This window comes from Macaca mulatta, chromosome 17, assembly GCF_049350105.2.
Source record: "Macaca mulatta isolate MMU2019108-1 chromosome 17, T2T-MMU8v2.0, whole genome shotgun sequence".
In the NCBI taxonomy this organism is placed as follows: Eukaryota; Metazoa; Chordata; class Mammalia; order Primates; family Cercopithecidae; genus Macaca; species Macaca mulatta.
In genome coordinates, this window is record NC_133422.1 from 39,588,479 (window position 1) to 39,615,088 (window position 26,610).

The 26,610-nt window shown below is 35.7% G+C and overlaps 1 protein-coding gene across 1 annotated transcript in view; it reads right to left on the minus strand.

The window, feature by feature from the left end:
- The window catches only part of DIAPH3 (diaphanous related formin 3), a 491,959-nt gene that overhangs the window by 439,658 nt on the left and 25,691 nt on the right, over window positions 1-26,610 (minus strand). Inside the window, exons 2-3 of the mRNA XM_077973974.1 lie at window positions 21,593-21,625; window positions 268-444 (exon numbers count right to left, since the gene is read on the minus strand). Of these exons, the coding sequence (XP_077830100.1) occupies window positions 268-444; window positions 21,593-21,625 (210 nt within the window). The remainder of the gene's footprint in view (window positions 1-267; window positions 445-21,592; window positions 21,626-26,610) is intronic.

Sequence of the window (26,610 nt, forward strand, 5' to 3'; positions counted from 1 at the left end):
ATAATCTACTCAAGACAAAAATATACCATTCGATACTTTGGAGTATTTGTTTGTACATACTCTCTGCGAAACCAAAACCTGGTAGGTTGTTTTTCTTCAGATTTCGTATTTTTGTAATCCAAAAACTCTTTGTGGCCAAAGTGATATCTTAAGTGACATCAGAAATTAGCCATGGAATATGACTACCAAAAATGCTTAGAGTTCCATTAACATGAGCAAAAGCTAAGGCTTTTTCCTCAAACATTTCCTAAAGAATCAAATTCTTACCATCATTTTTTCAAAAAGTTCTAAGAGTTCACTCTCTGACAATGGCTTTGGAAAGTTCTCCATCATCTCTAAAGGTGCCGCTGAGCAATCACTGCTTGCAAATGTCATCTTCAGGTTGGGAAGTGGAGGTCTCTCTTTCTTGCTCCCTGGAATTCTTATGCTGGCAAATTTGTCCAGCTACAAAGAAAGACAGAATGACACACGTTAAGTATTTCCTTTCCCAACATTTATCTCATCTCAAAAATGAGAAAAACAAAGAGGGCCAATCGCGTTATCATTGTGATTTCATCAGGAGGCATTCAGCATTGGAATATTTAAAATTAAAAATAATAATAAAGAGTGGTGAAAATTTTTCAGTAACCGTTCTATCTAAAGATAGACAACATTGAAAGAGTCCTTCTAATCTTAAAACCTCACATAGATTTGAGATTCTAATGACAGGTGACCTTTGCTTTATATATTAGTAAATTAAGCAGTTTAGAAAGAAGATTACTTAATTTAGGGTTGGTCCCAAACTAGTACTCAGTGTCCCATCCCCCACCCCTTCCTGGCCCCTTTGCCTATTGCCCTTTCCATAATGCATACTGTCTCTTGGAGTGGGGGTGGGAGGGGAACATGATTTAGGAATTTTTAGGAATTGAATTATCTTCATAGTTTATTGGCCTGATAAACTATTTATCTTTGTTCAGGCTGGTCAGTATGTAAACTTCTTGAATATCTACATGAGAGAATGGTTAAGGCCTTAAGAAATAAGCTAGATTTTTGTTGCAATTAGATTTCTTCTATAACTAGATAATCAAATAGCTTGCTGACATTTCAAAAAAGCATAGATATTCGTTTACAAAGCTAATAATTCATCTATTCAAAATTGTTTGAATTTCACAAGTTCTATTGCTCACAAAGAACCCAGACTCATACATTTCATGAGTCATACAATGTTTCAACAATCAAAAATGCAAAAGTCTTAAGCTGAACCAGGCATCAAGAATACAAGTATACTCAAACAGCACAGTGATTCCATGAGTTTTTCATCATTGCTGTATACATTTTAAGCTACTGTTCTCACCATATATACTGTATATAAACCTGTACTATTCATTATGGTAGCCACTAGCTATGTATGATTATTAAGTTAAATTGAATGATATTAAAAATTCAGTTCCTTCATTGAACTAGCCTACATTTCAAGTGCTCAAGAGCCACATGTGGCTTGTGGCCAGCATACTAATGCATATAGAACATCTCCATCATTGCAAAAAGTTTTAATGGACAGAGCTAGTATAGCCATTAAAAACACCTGATACCTCAAAGTCTCAATTTAAAAGGACAATTAAGTAACAGTATTGTTTACTCAATTCACTAAAGAAATAGGATTTCTTCAAATAATGAGACGTAAAAGTAAGTATTATCTTTCGAAACAGGTTTCTAAATTTACTGTGAAGATAATGTCTACGAAAAATACTATGTACTGCACTCACCCATGGTCCACCTAACATCACTTAAACATTAAAGTACTAAGAATACGACAGCTTCCTGTAGGATTTAGAAAGTTGTCAAAAAACACCACTGCTCTCATTCTAACGACCAAAACAAACCAGAAAACATATAAAGTTATACTTGCTGCTGTTATCAACCCAACAGAAAATTGAGGACCCAAAGAAACTTACAAGGATCAAATACCAGAAAACAACAAGATGCTCTTATCCCTGACAAACAGTTGAGGAAGAAGAATAAGTTAAACAAGGGTAAAGAAAAGCCAGCCAAATTTTTAAGGAAATATTGATAGCTGCATGGGTGTTGGCATTAGAATTTCAAGGAGCCCCACATGAAGCCCAAGCCATTTGGCAAGTCTATACCCACCTACCAATTCTTTCCCCTAGTCTTCACCAACTGAATGGGGTAGTAAGCCAACGGTTCGGAGCAGAACAGGAAAGCTGTATGAATACTTCATGAGGCATATGCAAACAGATGCCCTCCAAAGGCCATAGACTAGGCAAAAGAATGGAGAGAAATTCCCATGACACATTCTGGACTTTCAAAGAGCATGTCATAATGCCATCTAAAGGCTGGGGCAAAGCCTGGTCAAAGAGATTTCCTGAAGAAATAGCCAGAAGTAGAACTGAAAACAAAAAGAGAACTCTACATTAACCCTAAAATTGGCAATTTTTTCCTGAAAGGATATAATGAAGAGTAGACATTACACATGAGATGAATAATTGCAGCAGCAAAGTCACAGAAACTATTTTTTTTTAAAAAAAAGATGAATTAGAAATAAAAAATAGATCAGAAATGAAGATTTTCTTAGATGAGCTTAACAGTCACCTGGAAAGCTGAGGAAGAATCAGTGAACCTAAACCCAGATTGATAGAAAGTTCCAAACTCAAACACAAACAAAATAATGAGATAGAAAAAAAAATGAGTATGATCTGTGATACAACATCAGATGTTGTAACACAAGTGTAACTGGGGTCCAGAAGCAGAAGAGAGAGTGGAAATGGTACAGAAGAAATATTTCAAAAGATATGACTAAGAATTTTCCAAAATTGATTAAATATATATATGTATAACTCAATTCACAGATCCAAGAAGCTCAGCAAAACCCAAAAAGAATACAAAAGACACACACACAGACACACACACACCCCTACATACCCCTAAGCACTTCATGGTCAAACTGCTGAAAGTTAAAAATAAACAGCAAACCATAAAAGTACAGCCAGAGAAGTAAAAATACATTATATACACAAGAAAAAAAATGATATGACAGCTAATTTCTCACCAGAAACAATGGTGGCAAAAGATAATGGAATGGCATCTTTAAAGTGCTGAAAGAAAGGTAGGGTTGACTCTTGAACAACACAGGGATTAGGGCAGTCAAAGTCCACATATAACTTTTGACTCCCCAGAAACTTAACTACTTATATGCTCCTGTTAACTGGAAACCTTGCCAATAACATAAACAGTCAATTAATACACTGTTGTATGTTAAATGTATTTACTGTATTCTTATAATAAGTTAGAGAAAACAAAATTTTATTAAAAAGAAAGAAAATACATTCACAATACTGTACTATATTTATCAATACTGTAAGTTTACATCATATGTTTACAAGATGAATTGTCTCCTGAAATGGTGACCAACGCAGCTACAGACCTCAATCTATACAATTCACGTATCGAGCAATTCACCTTTTTCTTGTAATGTTATGAGTTTTCTCTGATTCTTGGGAGCACTTCAAGCATCACTAGTGGCACTTTGTATGGGTCCCATGGTGTTACTCAGGGTTTACGGTATTGCCCTAAACATGATGAAAAATACTCAAGAACCGCAAGAGATCAGTTTTTACTGAAATACGCAATTTACTGGAGAGATTAACTGCTCAAGTGGAGGTGATTAGTGTCACATGACATTTTAAGTAGATACTCAACACACTTGAGCTCACCGGAATAGCAACCAGAGGTGACTACAACATTAACAGAGTAACATAGTGTGCGGTACAGTTAATTTCATAAAGTTATAGTTCAATACTGCATCTTTACATTTGTTCACATTTCTCTTGACTGCAAATGGCACCATCTTTAGTTCATGCTTGTGCCTATAAGTTTTGATTAATTTTAACTTTTTTATAATAGATTTGTAAATGTTTTACGGTATTAAGTGAGAAAATAGACTACTATTTAAATATATTCAAGACATACAGAACTTTTTCTTTTTTCGATATTTCTAATCAGTTTGTCTGCAAGTTTTTTCAAATTATTGAAAATTTTGAAATATCTCCAATATATTTCTTTGAAAAAAAACCTGTGTGTAAGGGGAGCTGTGCAGTTCAAATCAATGCTGTTCCAGGATCAACTGTAGTGTTATCCTGGGATTCCATATACAGTGAAACTACTTTTCATAAGTAGAAACAAAAGAAACACACTTTCAGACAAAAACAGAGATAATCTGTCTCCAGCAGACCTGTACTACAAAAAGTGTAAAAGAAGTTTTTCAGGCTGTAGGGAAGTGATACATATATAACTTTTTCTTAACTTGTTCTGGGATGAAATCCCAGATCTACAAAAAGAAATGAAGAGCAATCAACAGTTGTCTATTAGACGTTGGTGATACAAAGATAAATAAGCCTTTATAAGACTTACCTTAAATAATTATCAAGTGGAGGAGACAAGCACATAAACAGGTAATTATATAGCTATACAGAAAATGTAAGAGGTATGTGAAATGTATTATAATAGCAAAAAAGAGTGGCATCTAACCCACCACCATAAGCATTTCCTACTCTGGAATAACTCAGAAAAATAAAACTGTCTCCGCATGAATATATGTCCAGAAGATACTATCTCTGTGTACATTTGTACCCTCATTATTGATGTTTAAAAAAAAAAAGAAAGAAACTGAGAGAAACCAAAAAAACTGTTTTAGGAAATGGGACTGGTTACTTATCTCCCAAGTCACTACTTCATTGCCATCATTTCTGTGCAGATAATATCAATTCCTAAGCACAGAAACTATCCTGGCTCTTTACATACACACACCCCCCCAAAAAAATCCAGTGTAGCTTAATTAATATGCCAAACTTATAATGAAGTGAAATTAAGCAAAACTTCATTAATGCAACATCAATATTATAAATGTAAACATGTCAATAAATGGGAATAATAAGCTTAAGCACTTCACAAGCTAATTTGAAAATGCATAACCTAATGGTTCTAACAGTGATAGAAGACATAAAATCTTAATTTTCACCAAAAACCAAAACTTTTTTTAAAAAGAATCCTTAAAAGTCATAAAAATTAATAAGATTTTTACTAATATTTACTGAGCCTTTTCTATATGAAGAGCACCAGGCTAAGAGCTTGAAATGCAGCATTAGGTTGAATACATTTGTTTAATCCTTACAGTAGATTATAATAAAAGAACAAGTTCCAAAACACTTTTGTACCTAACAATTTCATAGTATTGAGCGCAAAAATAGGACAAAGGAAAAAAATCAGCCCCTAATGTTTTCAAGAGTAAAGCTAATAAAACCATACTTGTACCAATAACATAATTTGTAAAGGTAATAATATTAATAATAAAATATAATTATCACACCTATCCCATAAGCTTAGCACCTAAAACTCTGGGGAAAAGATAAATTTTACCCAAATGGAAAAATAGATTTGTACACTATCACTAGTATAGATGGATGAAAGCAAGACAGGAAAAAAATAGCACTCCCTTCTTCTAGCATCTAAATCCACAATGGGCAAAATAGTAATATGAGATACAAAAGGATCAACCAGTATTTCACATTTTCAATATAATGCTTTTATTCCTTTTCCTAGAAAAGAAGGGATAAAAGAAAAAAATAAGGAAAGAAATATAAAAGAAAAGTAAGTACAATCCTTCTTCCTATACTGGAATAGCAACTTGAATAGCAACTTGAAACTTCCTCCTATACTGGAATAGCAACTAGTGAATATCTCAGGCTAAAAGTAAAAGCATTCCACGCACTATTGAGCACTCCAGGCAGATTCTACAAAATCTGGGCACTATTACAAAGCTAGGTGTAAAGTGAGCTTTACTATCAAATCATTTTACATGTTTTAAAAGAAGTTTCATTTTTAAAAAGAGAGGTTACTATGACTCCATTCACACATGGAAAAATCACTCAATCTATCTTTGATTAAATTGCACACACAATTTGCTTAAACCAAGGCACAATAGAACACTTGAGCAAACTTTAAAAATACTTTTTACATAAAAATATGACAGGAATCCCCCTAATATTGACCGTAAGTTGGTTATCTTGTATTTGGCAATTTGGCTGAGGGTTGTGTATGTGTGTGTATTACAGTTTGTGCACTTCCTATTTCATGTAAAATTTTCATAATTTTATACAAAATTCTTCTCTTAAAGTTGAGCAAGAAACACAAGCCAGAGAGGTGAAGCATACAAATAATTTGCCGTTGTTGAAGAATTAAACACATGCAAGACTGAGGAGATTCTGTTATAATGCCAATTTGGAGATGGTACACCACACTTAATTAATATGGCTTTGACTGTGTCTGGGGTATACTAAGTTTTATAAATTAATATCACTTATCTTCAGGGGAAGCTAAATGAGCACCCTACTGAGTATTATCTCATACTGAGTAATCACACTGATAATCAGTAATGACAGTTTAAAAAAAATTAACCAAAAAAAAGGTTCAAAAAATCAATCTGAATTTTTAGCTATAGTATATCACTGTAAAAGTGAAAACTCGGTGTTTGAGGTTTTCAGTATTACAACACTTTAAACAACAAGGGAAGTGATTTTTTTATTTAAAATAAAAGGAAAATATTATAATTAGTCATCTTACAATTTCACAAGTATGAAAAAACTACATATGATCATAAATATACTTCATTAGAACCCAGAAGGGAGTAGAAATTTTCACGAAATCCAGGAGAATTATTAAGGAAACAAAAATTCCTTTTCATTATAGAATCAATTCTATCCAAATACATACCTGAAATACAGAATAAAATATATTGCTTGAAATTCTCTATTTTCATGCAGTCTTACACTATGCTTAAAGAGGAGGCAAAAACCTAACAGCTAACATAGCTTGGCTCTTTAGTTAACTTTATTACTAACCTGGGAACTTGCTGATTAAAAACAAGCAAGGCTCTTGGAGTCTGACTTCAGAATCCTGCCCAGCCACTTGCTTACTGTGTTACCATAACTAAGCTACTGAAACCTCCCATGATAGTACCTATTACAGAGAGGTGTTAACAGGAAATAAAAGTGCTATTCACTCTCATCTTTGGATTTAAAAGGCTGAAATGCCTTCCCTGACCACTTTATCTAAAGTAGCGCATGTACCCACCCCTTCTCCATCACAACACACAGTACATTCTCTTCCTATGTCCTTTCATATGACTTACGAAAATCTATAATTATCTCATTTATTTCGTAATTTTAACTCTGTCTCTTTCCAACTAAAATGTAAGAGCCATGCTAGACAAACCATCAACTGTTTTAATCACTGTGGCAGCCCGTCTCTAAGATGGCGCCAGTGATCCTGATTTATGTAATCAATAGATATTGTGGAAATTATGGAGTGCAATTTTCAAGACTAGATCATAAAAGACTTTACAGCTTTTGTTTTGCTCCTTCTTGGATCACTCACTCTGGAATATGCCAGCTGCCAGATCATGAGAACACTCAAGAACTCCTGAAGGGAGGCAAAGAACGTGACAAAGAACTGAGGGCTTCCGCCAAAAGATAAACAGGTTTCTTGCTAACAGCCATGTGAGTGAGCCATCTTGAAAGTCCCAGTCAAGCCTTCACATGACCGTAGCTCCAGCCAACATTTTTAGTGCAAACTCAAGGCAGACCCCAACCCAGAACCACCCAGCTAAGCAACTACCAAATTCCTGACACACAGAAGTGGTATGAAATGATAAATGTTTGCTATTTTAAGTCACTAAGTTTTGGGTCAACTTGTTACATACCAACAGATAACCATTATAGTGACGTTGTATATGCAGCCTATAGCACAGTACCTGATAGTTAGCAGTCAGTCAATTAATACTTGCTGAAGGTATGAATGAATGAGCAATTACTAGATGATAAAATATATAAAACATAGTTACCATCCCTGTAGACGCTTACCATTTGAGAGAAAAATATACAATAAAGGATCATAATTTAAGGTACAATATTTTAAATGCCCCCAAGAAAATAAGCCAAGTGAACTAGCAACAGGAATGAACGATTCATTCTAGAGTGGGGAAAAGTACCTTAAGAGGGGGGCTTTGGAATGGGAGTACAACAGGGAACTTGTGATGCTGATATGAAAATTATAGTACATGTTAACTGCTAAGCAGTATGTCTGCCTGTTCCATGGTCTTTACATTTAAACACTAGTGACATCACTGGTACAAAGATGTATTATTGTGGAGAGAAAAATCAACCATTCAATCTTTCAGGTATGATAAGCCGAGGCCGGTTTTAGGCCATAGACTTATCATCCAGGAACAATTCCTACCATCCCATCAATTGCATTCTGACTTCAATATTCCTCAATGTTACAAATGGGCTTTTTTGGCTCTTAATTTGTATTTTGGTGAAATTTATAAGAAGTTCTTTAGCCAGAGGCTTCTTTGAAAAGACGAAAACTTACTGTTCTCTCCCTACCAAAAAATACTTGATTATCTACTTATATTTTGTCCACATTTAGGTTTCACATAGTATTTTATTATTAAATGAAAAACACATTTATGATCTTAAAATTTCTTCAATTGCTTGAAAATAAGTTACAACATGCAATATGTGTTCTAAGGCCAGCTGTCATGCCATGGAGCAGTGTTTGGAGATGCCTGCACAAGGAAGAACCAAGGCCTCCCCACACCAATTAGTACCCACTTGCCAGTCATGAGTGAGCCACTTTGGAAATGGATATTTCAGCCCCATCAAGGCTACAGATGATTATAATCTCATGAAAGACCTCAAAACAGAACCATCCAAGAACGGCTTGGAAACCAAGTGTTTATTATTGCTTGAAGCCACCAAGTTTTGAGAAATGTTATATAGCAATAGATAATTACAGAGTTCCTCATAGAATACTTTTAAATGTCTAAAATATATAAGAAGAACTAAAGTAAAATGAGGTTATCAAAATATTAATAAATTTTAATATATCAGTAAATGTTCTTCACTATTGCATTAAATAACAAAGGTAATGACAAGTCTAATTTCAACATAGTGCCAAATGTAAACCACATTTTGAAATATCTTCAGTAATTACTGTGCTTTGAAAATATCTGATTTCTGTTGGTGATCAAGTCACAGGCCAAATACTATTGTGGGTTTTTCTGGTATGCTGATAGGTTTTTTTCCTATATGCATAATTGAAAGAAATACTAAATTTCATTTACAGATTAAAGAAAATAAAGATTTAATTTTTTCTTCAAGGACACCACGAATTCCACCAAGACCCCTTGGTGGTCCATGGACCACAAACTAAGAACCTCTGGTAGGTGGACACGGAATGATAGCAGAAATTGTGGTGGAAAAGAAGAAAGTAACTCAAGTTCCAATGCCTTCAGTGAATCAGTGGGAGGGACTAAAAGACCTACAGTTGAGACCACCAACAAGGAGGAACCAACAGGTTGTATACTCTGATGGTTTATGCTTCAAAGAGAGCTGGAAGCTTTTGAAGTAAGAAGCCACTAGGAAAATAAAGCCATCAAAGAACATGCAGGTTTCAACTACAGCAAGGAGGAAAGAGAACATTCAAAGAAGATGACAGACTTTGAGTTCCAAAGGGCAAAGTAGGAGGGTTTGGAAAGTCTCAAGGACTTGAGAGATAATATCAGATTAGAAGAATGAATGGACCTCAATGGCGAGAGAAGCAAAGGGGTGCTTACTGATGATATGAATTGATTATGACTCAGCTCTGCTGAAAGGTGATTTGAATTGTGATAACTGTAATGAAAACTAATAAAGACATAAAGCATGTGGACTGCACCTCCTTAATTCATCTTCTCTCTGTCCCTACTGTCGCTAGCTCGGGCCACTTCTAACCTGCCTCCTAACCTTCTAACCTGCCTCCATCTCTTCACTGCCCTCTCTCCCTACCATGCTATAGCAATTCTGTACCCCAACACCATTCAAACTCCTGAAAATGCAAATTCAATCATGCTCCTCACTTCTGTGGTTAAACTCTTTCAATACCCCCTCCTTACTTAAAGGATAACACTCTTGGCTCAAAGGTCCATCTTGATCTGAACCTATTTCCTCTCTAGACAATCTCTTCACCACTCCACCACCTTACACTGAACGATCTAGAGGCAATGAACAACCTAGAGCCTCCTAAACATGCACAGGCTGTTCCTTGTGCCTAAAACCTACCCACATCTCATACCCCAACCCCTTACCTGGCTAATTTCAACTCAATCTTCAGCTCCCAACTTAAACTACAGCTCATGTAAGAGCCTATTTTGATTCCTCAAGACTGAGTTAGATGCTCAAAGACTTAGTGCTTGCATCATATAATATGTATACAATTCTTTTTTCTTTTTTTTTTTTCTTGGAGATGGAGTCTCGCTCTGTCGCCCAGGCTGGAGTGCAGTGGCGGGATCTCAGCTCACTGCAAGCTCCGCCTCCCGTGTTCACGCCATTGTCCTGCCTCAGCCTCCCGAGTAGCTGGGGAGTACAGGCGCCCGCCACCACGCCCGGCTAATTTTTTTTTTGTATTTTTAGTAGAGACGGGGTTTTGCCGTGTTAGCCAGGATGGTCTCGATCTCCTGACCTCATGATCCGCCCGCCTTGACCTCCCAAAATGGTGGGATTACAGGCGTGAGCCACAGCACCCAGTCAATTTGTATACAATTCTTTAACTACCTGTGAACTAGGCTTTAAGTCCTTGAGAACAGATACTGTTATTTTATTCACTAAATCACCTCTGAACTTACCACAGTTCTAAACATGTAGTGGATGTTATATTAATATTGGTTAAGTGAATAAATTAATAATTTCTTCTAGGCCTGGAACACCCCAGCCATTGCTTCTTGCCTTGGCTAAATTTTTCTCAACAATATTTTAAATAAAAAATAATTAACATAGCATATCAAGGGAGAATGCCAGGTGTTATGCCTTTTATATATTCAATAGGAAAATCCAGACTCTTCCTAACACTGATAATTTACAGTAGTCCTCTATATTAAAAACAAGGATAAATTTATGTTACTTAATACCATGATATAAGGTAGTAAGAAAAACATTCATTCAAAAAGGAGCACACATATCATTGACAAAAATCTAACATTCAAGAAACCCAAAGTTCTATCTACCCATCTACTCAAAGTACAATTCTAATTGCATATATTTAAATATTAATACTGTATACTTGAGAAGTAATGTAAATTAGCTCTGTATATATTACATTTTATTTTAAAAAGCATAGACCTGTAATACCCATACACAAAAAGTCATCTGAAGACATCAGTAATCGCTTTCTACTTGCCAACCTGACATGCTTCCACTACGAATCCATTTCATTGGTATGCCAGAAGTAAAATTATTAAGAAGTAAAAATTACACCAACTCCTGCCAGCCCAGATTCCAACCTATCCTTCAAAACTCAGCTGAAAAGTCACCCTCACATGAAGTCTTCCAAGATCAAGTTGACCTTCCAGCTCCTATCATACCACACCAAAACTACTGATTGTCTATACATTCATTTCTCTACTGCACCCAGACGACAGAGACCTTCTTTCTCCATATTTGTATTTCTGAAATAGTACTAGGCACTCAACAAATTATTAATGAACGAGTGGACAAAAGAATGAATAAACAAGTCTGTACACCCTACTACATATTAGTATATTCAACTCTGAGAGCTCTTGATCTTATTCCCAAGTTTGTGCTGATTTGAGGAAGAGCTCTCTAAACTATCCTATAAATATTTAAAGATTCTAAGATAGTACTTAAGTATTACTGAAATTTTAAGTACAGGAAGTCCTAATTAACGCATTAATGGGCTAAGAAAGGCCCACCTGACTAAGTGAATAGTTTAAGTTCTTTAAAACAGAACTTGTTTTGATGTATTTTACATTCAGTCACCCCAGTCCATGCTGGTATTTCTACTTTACACAGAAGAGTATAATATGCATATATAGCTTTACTGAAAAACAGTGGTGGGGCAGATGGGAGGTCACACTTCTAATCACTCATTGTTATTAACTTACCAAGGAAAATATAAAAAGCTAATGAAAATAGAAAGCAAATTATAGTACAGAAAGCCTTATATCCTACTAGAATAAGATAAAACTATTTTAATTCTAGGTTGAGCTTTTATTTTTAAAAGCTACTGACTTATGTTCTATTACTTGACTTTAAAGTTAGGCACGAATTCAGGTAAAGTCATTTTCCTTTCTTTCATAAATATGATGTCTAATTTAGCATATATCTCACAAGACACATCACATCTAGGTAGGTACAGGTAAACAAAGCTCAGTCCTATTAGGCCGCATTCATCTTTGAGTGAAGTCTCACAGAAATCACACAGGAATGTACTAGAGTTGTCTGGTAACAGTTAGTTATACTGAGTAAGAAGGCCCAGAGAACAGTCAGGAGGTAAGTGAATAGTGAGGTGAAGGCTTCCACTCACTCACTAGAACCTACATCCACAGCAGGTGATTTCTGCAGTGGCTCTATGACCCCATTACCCCGGGAACTTTGAGGAGAACGAGGAAAGCCTGTATCTGTATCTGGGTGCAGGCTGCAGTTGTTCTGAGATATGTGAAGTGCTTTCTATACAGATAAGTTTTTCCATGTCCTTTACAATTAAAAGAATCTCATATCCTTTAACAGATGACCTCTCAGTCCAACACCTCACTATTTCTTTGGGGTGGACTTTTTTCAGTTTTGTTTACTTGAGATATTCAAAACATTTCTCATCTTTGAAAACATCTAAGATATAGTATGTCTTTATAATTATAATGATTTTCTCAGGATTAAGGTCAATGGCTATGATACAATTTCTCCTTTCCATTTAAAAGTCTCATATAGATAGCATCAAGGGAAAAGCAGAAAATAGTCTTGGTAACATGGAGAAACCCCATTGCTACAAAAAAATACAAAAATTAGCCAGTCAAGGTGGTGTATGTCTGTATTCCCAGCTACTTGGGGGTCTGAGCTGGAGGGTGGGGGCTACAGTGAGCTGTGTTCACACCACTGCCCTGGGTGACAGAGCGAGACCCTGTCTCAAAAAAAAAAAAGGGAAAGAATGAGATATACGTCTAGATTTTACACTTGGTGCTCTCAGTGGAGAAAAGGATAGTACTTAAATGGCATTGTAATGCTTTTGATAAAGATCATGTTATCTGGAGCCAATCTGCCAGAGTTTTCCTGGCTGCCCCCTGTGACTCTGAACAAGATACCTAAGCTCTCTCTTCCCCGCTCCCCCCAACCGTTTCCCCATCTTTAAAGATGGGAGCAATAACAGTGCTTACTCAGAGGCTTGGTGTTACAATTAAATGTGTTTATACAGTAAACGTTTGGAACACTCTTTAGCACATAGCTAACAATTACATAGTCCTTACTGTAACTTAGCACACCGTTCTTCTAATTAGCAAGAACAATTCCCTAGCTATATTGTTTTGTTTTGTTTTTTTAAGTCAGGGTTTCCCTCTGTCACCCAGACTGGAGTATAGTGGTGCAATCATGGCTCGCTGTAGCCTCAAACTCCTGGGTTCAAGTGGTTCTCCTGCGTCAGTCTCCCAAGTAGCTAGAACTAGGACTATAGGTTCACGTCTTCATACCATCACATCCAGCTATTTATTTAAATTTTTTTTTTTCCTGTAGAGACGGGGTCTCCGTATCTTGCCCAGGCTAATCTCGAACTTCTGGGCTCACGCAATCCTCCCACTTCAGCCTCCCAAACAAAGTGCTATGATTACAGGCATGAGCCACTACACCTAGCCCCCTAATTATGTTTTTATACTCCCTAAGTAAATTCTCCAGCAACTTATAGCTTTCTATTCCCTAGAAGATTTCTGCATGCTAATGAGAGATACATCATCAAGTTAGAGAGGCAGGGTCCTGCCATGAAGACCTTATCTGCCATGTTAGACTTGACCTATATAAAACAGGTGCAATTAAGCAGTTTCAAACAGCATAAAACATGAACAGATAGGCAATGTAGACAGATCAGTCTGATAGCTGTGTGGGAAGGCAGCATTTTAGGTAGCAACAGGAAGCTGCCAGAGTCCAGTGAGGAAAAAATGAGAAGACTAGGACTCTGATAGAAGGAACTGAGAGAAGAAGAGATTCAAGAAATAATCAGAAACATTGGAAAGGTGGAGCTACTTTCTAAGAGACTATAAGGAATAAAACAAGTTTATGAGGAAAGTAAAGGGTTTAACTTAGAGGACACAGTGCTTCTAGAATAGATGAGATATCCATTGAGGTTATTCAGTAGGCCAATGAATTATTTCTCAACTGGAGGAAAAGGTCCTAAACAGAGATATACATGGTTAGTTGAAAACTTCAGAGGTGATTACCCAAGTAAAACACTACATACTGAGGAAAAGAACAGTAGAATCAGGAAAAATAACTGAGAAAAAAACAATAATTTAAGGCAAAAAGGAAAAATTATGCTATCAGATAGATAATGAAAGGTCAAAGGGGTATGAAATTGAGAAAATTTGATGTCACAGAAGTCAAGAAATCTTTGTTCTCCAAAGAAGCAGCATACGATTATATCAAGTAGAGTAGGTAAATCCAATAAATTTCCAAGAACTAAAAACTAATGAAAATTACTTGTGATTTTAAAACATCATTTATTAAAGATAAAGAAGGCCAACAATCTTAAATATGCGCTTCACTGCAAAGCTTCAAAATACATGAAGCAAAAACTGATCAAACAGGAAATATAAAATCTAAAATCACAGTTGGTGACTTCGACACTTCTCTCAGTAACTGTTAAACAGACAGAAAATTAACAAGAATACAGAAGATGTGAACAGCACTATCAACCATCCAGAATACACACAAACACTGACCAAGATAGACCACGTTCTGGGACATAAAGTAAGACTTAAAAAATCAGAAAGGACAGAATTCATGCAAAGTACAGGTCTCTGACCATGAGGGAATTAAATTACAAATCAGACACAGTCAGATATCAGTAAAACCCCTAAATATTTGGAAGTTAAATAACACATACCAAAATAACCCATGGGTCAAAGAAAATAAGAAGTTTAAAAATATTCAATTCAATGAAACTTTGTGGAATGCAGCTAAAGCAGCTGTCAGAGGGAAATTTATAGCATAAAAAATCTAATATGCTAGCAAACAAAGGTCTTAAATCAATGACTTAGAGTTCTACCTTAAGAAATCAGAGAAAAAAATAATAAAACAAAATAAAGTAAATAATAAAGGTAAAACAAACAAAAACAAAAGAACTGTAAAGAAAATTCGTGAAAACAGAAGCTAGTTTTTCAAAAGATCAGTAAAACTGGCAAACCTCTAGTCAAACTAGTCACAGAGAAAAACACAGAAAACACATTGTCAATATGAGGCTTGCAAAGTGGTAATTAATACAGATCCTGCATTAAAAGGATAAGAAAATATCACAAACAACTTTACGCCCATACATTCAACAACATAGGTAAAATTTTAAATATAGGTAAAAATTTAAATTTAACAATATAGGTAAAATTTATGTCCTTGAAAGACATAAACTACCACGGCTCACTTAGGAAAACATAGATTACTTGAATAGTCCTATGTCTAGTAACAGACATTTAAACAAGAAAACAATGTCAAATAAGCACATAAAAAAATGTTCAACGTTAGTAATTGTGGGAAACAATTTGTCACTTTCTTATCAAGTTAAACATGCACTTACTATATGACTCCCACCAAAGATAAAAACATATACACAAAAAAAAAACACTGTACTCAAAGGCTCATAGCAACTTTACTAATAATAGCCGAAAACTGGAAACAACCCAAACTGTTGAATAGTTAAACCAATTGCAGTATTACCAAACAAAGAGCCAGACACAAAGGCAACACACTTTATGACTCCATTTACATGAAATTCTAAAACCTGAACTATAGTTCAGAATGCTGATAAGTGTTTGTCAAAAGTCAGGATGGGACAAGAGAATTGACTGCAAGGGGGCACAGAGGGAACCTTTTGGGGTGATGGAAATATTTCATATCACAACTAGTGCACACATTATTGTATATACTTCTGAAAATTCATCACATTATACTCACTACTGGTGCATTATATTGTAAGTAAATCATACTTCAATTATTTTTTTAACTTCTAGGTTCAGAGGTACATGTGCAGGTTTGTTATATAGATAAACTCAAGTCACATAGGTTTGTTGTACAGAGTATTTCAGCCAGGTACTGGTCCTAGTACTAGTACTTAATAGATACTTTTTCCACTATTCTCCCTCCTCCCACCCATCTCCCTCAAGCATGCCCCAGTGTCTGTTTTTCCCCTCTTTGTGTCCATGTGTTCCCATCATTTAGCTTCCACTTTGCAAGTGAGAACATGTAGTATTTGGTTTTCTGTTCTTGTGTTATTTTGCTAAGGATAAAGGCCTCCAGCTCCATCCACGTTCCTGCAAAGGACATGATCTTGTTCTTTTTTATGGCTGCATAGTATTCCATGGTGTATTTGTACCACACTTACTTTATCCAATCTGCCATTGATGGGCATTTAGATTGATTCCATGTCTTTGCTATTGTAAATGGTGCTTCAATGACCATATGTGTACATATGTCTTTATGGTAGAAAAATTTATATTCCTTTGGGTATATACCCAGCAATGAGATTGCTGGATCATACCTCAGTTTTTAAAAGTGTATGTTACTAATCATAGCACTAAATTATAAATGCATGGTTTACCAAGCATCTTACTTAATTTGTCCCTTAAACTATCTCTATACCAAGGCTCAAAAGCTACATAACTTACACAAAGTCATACAGCTAGTAAATGGCAGAGGCGGCACTCTAACCTGGCTTTCCTACATGCAACTACATATAATAAACAATAGACAGTAATGAAAAGACCTCATAACTTCCTCTAGTTTCTGTGCAGGCCAATGTTTGGTTTTCTAGCTATAGCTGTTAACCATTTGTGGGTCATGAAATCAATTTAGTAGACTCATCACCCTTTTTTTTTTGTTTTTTGTTTTTTTTTTAAGGCATGGAGAAGAGTGAAGAAAATGAGAAAGGAATGGAAATAAAAAGATGAGTTCATTTTGCTTAGAAATGTTAAATATTGGTTTTTAAACTTTTGTTTCAACTGAGAAGCAGAGTTTAGGAGTTTATGCATGCCAGGCTACAAAACAAAATGTATTTCCTACTGTAGTACCTAGTCAAAAAGATTTGAAAACCATTGCTGCAGGCCAAACAAGGGATTACAACAGTAAAGCAGGCTGCAGTCAGAAGAACAAAGAGATGAGGATCATAGAAGTACTATACTGTAGACAAATGGCTGTGAAGGACAGGGGAGAAAACAGCAAGTCAAAAACAACTCCTAGACTCCAAAAACACTCAGTGGACACACTGATGGATAATTCAGCATTGTCACATCCACATTCAACATGTCCCAACTTACCTTTTCAAACCTGTCTCCCCTCACTCTCCCTCCTCCCAACTTTTTTCCTCTATGAGGAAAACCTTCTTCAAAACCCAGGTATAAACAATGGAAGTTATAAGCTAAACAATTATTTATTCACCTTTATTTATTACCCTAGCACCTAAGCTGCACTTTATACAAAGAGAATGCTCATATTTATAGCACAAACACTGCTAATAGTCTATTTACTCTGCCTAAGGAACCCAACACTATAGTAATCCATTATTCCTTTAACAAGACAGTGCAATTCAATTCTGATAGTAACTCAAGAAATAACCTTATAACATGAAGTACTTTTGCAGACCCTTAACAAAACAACTAAAGAGATAGGTTTTTAACATTAATGCTTCCCGCGATGTTTCCATTTAATGTTTCTAAAATACTGTTATTCAAATGTATGACTACAGCACAATGCTATTTTTATATGCCTCTCTCAAGTTTTGCCCAAAAAAAGGGTTATTCACATTAAGAATTTCTACACTGAAAGCATACATGCAATGTATATGTTGTAAGGGGGCAAACTTCAATCAGAAAACATATTGCCAGCACATATCAAAGTATCATTGGCAAATGCTGCCCTGAGCTCTAATACACCAGAAATAGTTTAAAGAGCCCTCAAAATATCCAGCTACCCATTCCCTTCTCACAACTCCGCATTGATCTGTAACACATATACCCTGGAAGGCTCAGCTGCAAATGTGTCACACCACTTCTCCGTCCATATATCAGGAAATATTTTTTAAAGGAGTAAAAAGGGACAGAACTGAATACAGCAGGTCAACTTACTTAAATTTAAGAAACTCACCAAAACTGTATGAGAAAGGAAGAAATGGTTTAATTAGTCCCAACTTACAAATAAGTGAAAAATCAAATAATTGATTTGCCAAGGTAACAGAGCTAAGAAGTAGTAAAATTCTGTCTTTCAATAAGAATCTTCTGATTCCAAATCCAACAATGCTCTTTCTACACTGCATCAGTCAACAATGAATAAGAAAGAATTTACTCGTTGGTGTCTCCTGTTGAAGATAGCTATGCTTATTCTCAAATCTGTAAAGCAACAGATACAGATGCCTAAACTAGGCTACCTGCCTGATCCTTCCCTGGACTAACTCTGGGCCTACTCAAGAGAGAAGCTAAAGCACAAGATCAAAAGAGAACAGTGAGAGTGAGGAGACAGTAGTTCTGTCAGCAAGTCCATGTGAAGAGGGTCAATGAGGAATCCAGGAGAGACAGACATGTGTACACTTAAGAAGAAAGGAGGGGCAAGGCAACATTCAGCAATCCAGGCAAGCGGTCAGAAAGACTGACAGAAGGTCCTCATTACAGCTCCCATATCTTGTGCAAAAAAAGCAAGACTCTGTCTCTGCGAAGCCTGAGTAGTGCTAAGTCAGGCTGAGATCCAATACCAGGCAGGTTATGAGAGCAGTGACTCTCTCACTTGTTCAACAAAAAATGTATTAAAATACTCACTATGTACCAGAAAGCATGCTAGGTACTAGAAGTATTCATTACATAGCATCCCTGCCTTCAAAAGGTTTAAACTATTGAGAAAGGCAGATAATAAATGATGTATTGTTGAAGATACGCACCAGGCATTATGGTAACAACTCAAAAGTTTTTACCTTACCAAGGCCAATTGCAAGGATAAAGGGAGAGGTGAGGAATGGCGGAAGGTCAGAGACAGAACTAAGAAAGTCCTCAATGAGGAATCCAATTATTAATATAAGATAGAGCAACGTGGCTTCTGGAATGGCATTCCGAAGTCACCCATGACTCTAGTTTCTAAAACTAAAGGTAAAGATTGTGGGTTGGCAGTGCACAGCACGACGACTGTCATATAATGAAAGTAAGGGCAGTGCTAAAAGAGAAAAAAATGCAATGTCCATGAAATATGAATAAACCTCAAAAATGTCATCATACAGAATATTACCCAGCAAAAAAAGTGAATAAGGCTGGTGCAGTGGCTCAACACCTACAATCCCAAAACTTTTGGAGGCCAAGGCAGGAGGATTGCTTGAGCCCAGGAGTTCAAACCCAATCTGGGCAACACAAGGAGACCTTGTCTCTCCAAAAAATTAAAAACTTAAAAATTGGGCCGGGCGCGGTGGCTCAAGCCTGTAATCCCAGCACTTTGGGAGGCCGAGACGGGCGGATCACAAGGTCAGGAGATTGAGACCATCCTGGCTAACACGGTGAAACCCCGTCTCTACTAAAAAATACAAAAAAAAACCTAGCCGGGCGAGGTGGCGGGCGTCTGTAGTCCCAGCTACTCGGGAGGCTGAGGCAGGAGAATGGCGTGAACCCGGGAGGCGGAGCTTGCAGTGAGCTGAGATCCGGCCACTGCACTCCAGTCTGGGCGACAAAGCGAGACTCTGTCTCAACAAAAATAAATAAATAAATAAATAAATAAATAAATAAATAAAAACTTAAAAATTAGCTAGGTGAGGTGGTGCATGTCTGTAATCCCGCTGCTACTCAGGAGGCTGAAGTGGGAAGATTGCTTGAGTCCAGGAGGTCAAGACTGCAGTAAGTCGTGATCATATCATTGCATTTCAGCATGGACAAGAGTGAAACTCTGTCTCAAAAATAAAAAAAAAAAAAAAGAAAGAAAGAAAGAAAGCAAATGAAGTACTGATACATGCAACAGTAAGAATGAACCTTGAACACCTTATGGTAAGTGAAATAAGTCAGTCACGAAAGACCACATATGATATGAGTCAATTTATATGAAATGTCCAGAACAGACAAATCTATAGTCAGAAAGTAGACTGGTGGTTGCCTAGAACTGAGGGAGTTGAGGGAAAACAGAGAGGGACTATTTATGAACATGACGTTTCTTTTAAGGGTAACAAAAATGTTCTAAAAATGACTGTAGTAATGGTTGTACAATTCTTCTGAATATACTGAACACCACTAAATTACACACTTTTAATGGGTGAATTGTATGCTCCATGAATTATAGATCAAAGCTGTTACAAATATACCATTGAATATCATAAAAATACAAACATAAAAATTGCAGATGGTTTATCAGCCTTAAGAAGCCATTTTGCAAGCTGAGTTAACTTAGCATAGTAAGTATAAGACTTGAAGCAATGTGGAACAAAATTCAAGCTATGACTGTACCACTTGCCAGCTGGGCACACTTGGGCAAGCTACTTAATCTGTCTGAGCCTCAATACTGTCAACTGCAAAATAAAGACATCTACCTTGCAAGGTGAGAAATCTGTACTGTTACCAATTTCTATGTGTTAGTATATGAAAATGTCATCCAGAAAATTATATGTAAATATGCTTTTCTTAGGTACTATTCAAAGGAATAAAACATATCAACATTCTAATACAATTTTTTAAATCATTCATGTCAAGATCTACGTTTCATTCATCTTTGTATTCTGCCTTACCAGGTACATAAGACAGTACTTTGGATATTAGAGGTGCTATTTTCTAAGTGCTTACTATGGTCTAGGCATTCTTCATGCTTCATAAATGGTGAAGTCGAATGCAAAGCCCGGTCAATGGGGGGCCATGTTTTTTCCTCTATAACACACTTACATATTTTTGGTGTCATTGTTTATTTGTGTTTTGTTGTTGTTCTTCTGGTTATTCTTTTACTATTAACCACAAGTTACATTTAAAAATATATTTCTCAGAAAAACTTACTTGACTATGCAAGAATCTATAATGGTGCTTTAAAGTGTTACTTACTATGAGAAGCCCTATTATTTTCAACATAAAAAACATAGTAAAGCATGCCCAGTTCTCTCATTTTTAAGCAAAATTTTAAAAATATACATGCATAATATTTTAGTCTGGCTTACTTTAATTAGCAACTACGTATTTCTGAAAAGCTGACATGTCTTTAGCTATTTTTACCTGTTTTTTGAAGTGTGCAACTCATTCGTAAAGAATGAGAGCTGATTTGAATGATTCAAAGTTGACTAACAATTTGTAATTAAATAAATTTTTTAAATTAACATATCCACCATTCACTTTACAACTTAAAACCAACAATTTAGTGTATTTTACCATTTCTACCTCTTATTTCAGCACTATAAGAACAGTATGTTTCCAATATTTGTGACTTTTAGCAATTTCAAAGATGTTAGCACAGCACACCATCAACGTTATATGGTTAGTTACGATTCATAACAAAGGAAAAGTTGAGGATAATCTTACCATATCATCCGTCAGTGTCCTAATATTTAAATGCTGCAAATTAAAAAAAAGGCAATCATATCAGTAATTTATAACAGCTTTTTTATTTTAGTTAATAGGGTACATTCAAAATTCTACAATCCTAACTTGGACGTAATTAAATTTTTGACAGTCCAATAAAAAAACATTATATATAATAGTTTTAATCTCTTTCTCAAAAAGATGGACAAAAGTTACCCTGCATGCGGTAGTTCCAAACACTTACTAAAATTTTTTTACTTTGTAAACCTCACAAACTAAAAAATTAATTATGGTACAATAAATACATTACCCCAATTAACAGTATTAATTACCATTAAGTATATGAACTTAGAACACAATGGATCTGTCTGAGAATGAGGGCACATAGAAAAAATAAAACAAAAAAGAACACTGGATATAAAAGATTTTAATGTGATGATATTTCAGAAAATTTTTCATATTATAAAACAGTGAAACTTTAAATTTACCATTAGTATGCAGCATAATAGATGATGAAGTACTTTGCTGGCTTAATTAACTTAAGCAATTCTAGTAACGGAGAAGAATGTACTAAAATGACTATTTGCATCTTTAACATCAGTTTGATTTATCACCAGTGGTGACAGTAGACATTTTCAATTGCATTGCTAGCTTCAAGAACCCTTTTGCTGATTTCCTTGCTAGACAAATATAAGACCATTCTAGAGAGTGAATAGTTTCCTGCAAAATACAACTCAAAAGAAAAACAATTATTTAGAGAAAAAACACAGAAATCTAAGTTGTATAAGTCCCAGTGTCGGGCAAGATATTGTATTCAAGTAACTAGAATCAATTACCAATTCTCCCTTCTCTAATTCACTGGAGCATTCAATTTTTAAAGGGGCAGGGAAAGAATAAAACACATTTTCTAAATAGGAAACAAGGTCTACTCTTTTATAAGGACAGGTGTTAACAACCATTATCTAACAGACTAAGTGGTACACAGTTAAATTCAACATTTACTTAATAGAATGAAATTTATCATTCATGTTGGTATACTCAAGTACACCTTCATGCTCATGAATCTACCTCAGTGATGATCCAGATTAAAAATCCGTACAATGTAAATCACCATCCCAGATTCTCTTCTCCCTTTCTTTCACCAAGATGTTCCTTCTTCTAGTACAAAGGAAAGAAGGTAACTGGGATCTAAAATGAATGTTGTGTATACCAAAGAAAATGTAGCCAAATGAAAGACCATTAGCCACACCACTAGGCTCCAGATTGAACGGCCTTGTTGAATTAGAATCACCTACACTGACTTGGGAATAAGGAAGTAATAATAGTGGATTAACTAAGGATTAGTGTCTAATACCAGGCTATAGAATTTGCTTTTTTAATTAATACTATCTTCAGCCTTTGAAATTAACAAGTAGGCACAGTGGTCCTTAAAAGTGGTTGGGATCCTGAGCGGGACCGTAAAGTATGTAAGGAACTTAGGGCTAGAGTGTCACCCCAGAGACCATTACTAAAATTAAACCCAAATGTAGAAGGCTCTTGAGTTTGCAGAGAAAGGAGCTGGGGCAATGCCTGTGTGGGGCGCCCTTCCTCTAACAGTTGTATGTGTGCCTTCCCGCCAGTAAAGGCTTCCAGCCTATTGCATTTGGTTAACCACATTTCACTCTTGTTATTCTACAATCAGAGGTATCACTCCAATCACATCTCGTTCCACTCTCAAAAGGGTTCAAGTTCCTGTGACAAAGAAACAAAAAGTGACATGTAGTGAACTTCTGGCACAATGGCATGCCAAGTGGGCTAATGCTTAAAAAGTAAAGCCAAGGAAATAAAGTATAAAGCTGAAATCCTATTTAGGATGGTATGCCACAATAAAGAGAAAACATCTATTTAAACAAATAAAATATTCCCAAAAACCAGCTTGAGTTGCTTCAGGAAAATGCCACAAAAGTGATATTTTTAAAAGTAAAAGACAATAAAAATAGATAAGTAATTTTAAAATAAAGACGACTAGGGTCCAGGCAAGATTTATGATCTAAAAACTACACAAAAGATACAGAAAGTAAAAGGAAAATAACACTAGATAGGAAAATTGGAAATGCAAGTTACATGATGCAAAATCCAGTTGTAAACATCCAAGAGAAACACTTTTATATACTGTCAAAGGTCTAAAATTAGACCGTCTTTTTACCATTTCAGCTGGGCTCACAATGTTCCGGAAAAAGAACAGACACTGTTATGTAAAAACAAGGCAACACAAGAATCCATTTTTGGTCATGGTTTTGTTTGTTTTTTTTTTTAATATATACATTCTGAAACTATCTCATTGAGGGTATAGCTTTTTAAAAGATTTAATTTCCTAAAGGCTTGATCTGTTTTCAAACTATATAAGTATGTACATAAGCCCAGTTATAACCTATATATTTCCCAAAGAACATGTGATGAATCACAACAGAATTAAGATGCAGGTGTATCTTGCAGGGAGAAGTAAGAAAACTCAAAGGGATGTAGATGTGGAGAGTATAACCGAGTCTGAGAGAAAAGAAGGTCAAATTCATTATTCCTTCTCTTCCAGAGAACACTTACCTATCAATTCTCATTGTCAGCAAGAGAAGTCAATAGGGCAGGAAATCACAGCAAATTCAAGGGTCCAGACAGGACTGGAGAAACTGACTAACAGAGTAAGGAGCTGGAAAACTGATCTGAGAATTGTGTTTGTCTACATCAAAACAATGAAGTCAGAATAGGTTTCATTTCAAGATTTAGTTTGCTGAAGAATAGAGATTACATAGTTAAGTACACACATGCAATCTTAAACCACTAAAGATAGGCTAGCATTAAAAAATCTAAATAAATCTAAGCACTAATAATTTCCCTTAAAAACTGGAATGTCTCATCATAGTTTAAACGTTAAACGTGAATTAAAGAAAAAATAAACACTCAATACTTAGTGAAAAAATGTAAACACTATATCAAGTGGTACTCTTTTGTAGGATGTTGGAATATTAATACTAAATGCAAGTTTATCATTAGAAAGTTTACATGATCTCAAGGCCCTGCCTGTTTGTATTATACACATAAAATAGGGACTCTCCATGAAGTAGAAATTGCCAAGAAGAGGGAGAAAGGAAGAGAATGACTGACTAAATCCTCAGATAACTCTGAGGCTTTTAAGCCTTACTTTTGTAAACACAAAACTTAATATTAAGGGTAATATCCTTAATTAAAATAAGAAAAAACTTTGTAACACAAAAATATTGATTTTATGGTGTAACTTGAGGTATTGTTTAAAATGAAGTATTTCTGTTTTATAGCCACCAGCAATGCTCTTTACTATCTTCTAGTTCAGGAAAATAGGAACTGCAAACATCAATCCAGTTCATGAGTAGCCATTGTGGACATCTACTCCAAAAAGGAAATAGAAACATAAAATTGACTATTAAATGGAAGCAACTAGGAACACCTTTAAAACTAATAATAACCTGATAGCAACTTTTTAGGGTTATATTTACCAAAAAAAAAAAAAAAGTTAGAAGCATACAGTTTTAGACATTATTAAGACTTTCATATATAAATGTAACTTTGTGACCTCTATGTATATTACCTACCCGGCCTATGACTCTATAGGTGTTATTAATGTTTTATGGCACTGAAATCAAATAAAACTCATGATATTAAATTATAAACAGTTCTATCCAGAGGACTAGTGGTTATTGGTTAAGGTGTGATATTAAAGAACATGAGGACTCTTTTCCTAAGCTAAAAACTCATCTTTCTTCCTATGGTCCTATGTTTCTCAACTTACTATTTCTATTTTCTCCCTAAAAAGTAAGGAGAACCACATACAGATGGGTAACAATGTTTTCTGTTAATGACAGTTCCTAGGATGAATGGTCAAGAGGGTCACTCTGGAATTGAAAGAGGAAAAAAAGCCTTTATAGATTTTTCTTCAAAAGAACATAGGAGTCGGGGGGAAAAAAAGTAGAAACACAGAACATCGGTCTCTATATTCCCATTTAAGCAATGCATCAAAACTTTTATTGAAGATAGTGCATGCTGTCAAAAAATGGATTTAGAGCTTTCAGAGAACTGTGCTAAATGCTGTGAATATCAAGAGGCATATGAAATAGTTTCCCCACTAACTTAGTTTACAAGTAACAAAGACAGATAAATTGTAGTACACAAAGCAATAGACAAACCCAGGAGGTCCACACAGTGAAAAAGATTCCAAGCTGTAGCCCAAGACTTTTCGCAAATTTTATGTTTTCTTTCATTGGTTAGCACATCTGAACTACAGGCCAATGGAGCAAAGGATCTGTCCAATGATATCATTAGGAACATGACAGCCACCATCAGATTCAAGCCAGTAGGCTTGCATCAATTTATTATTATAAGAACCAAATATGTGGTAGTATTTTTAAATAATCTTTGGCTGACACAGTTTAATTCCATTAAAATTGACTTTTTTTTTTTAAGACACAGTCTCACTCGGTCGCCCAGGCTGGAGTGCAGTGGTGCACTTGATCTCAGGTTCAAGTGATGCTCCTGCCTCAGCCTCTCGAGTAGCTGGGACCACAGGCGTGCGCTGCCATGTCCGGCTAATTTTTGTATTTTTAGTGGAAACAGGGTTTCACCATGTTGGCCAGGCTAGTCTCGAAATCCTGACCTCAGGCGATCCTCCAACCTCAGCCTCCCAAAGTGCTGGGATTACAGGAGTGAGCCACCACGCTTGGCCAAAAATTTACATCATTTAAGTGGGTTATGAGGGATTACCAACAAGAGGAAAACTTGTAAGATTACAGACTCAGACACAATTTTCATAAGCTAAATCCTCTGGACCAGCTGGTTTTTCCAGGTTTTTGTTCATTTGGCATGCACAAGAATCACACCAAGGCTTTCTTTGAAAAGCTAGATTACAGGGCCTCAGTCTACCAATATTCTTATTCAGTAAGTCTAAGGTGGGACCTGGGAACCCACATGTTTAAGGAGTCATGCCTGTAATGAAGTGGCAGCATGCCCAGGAC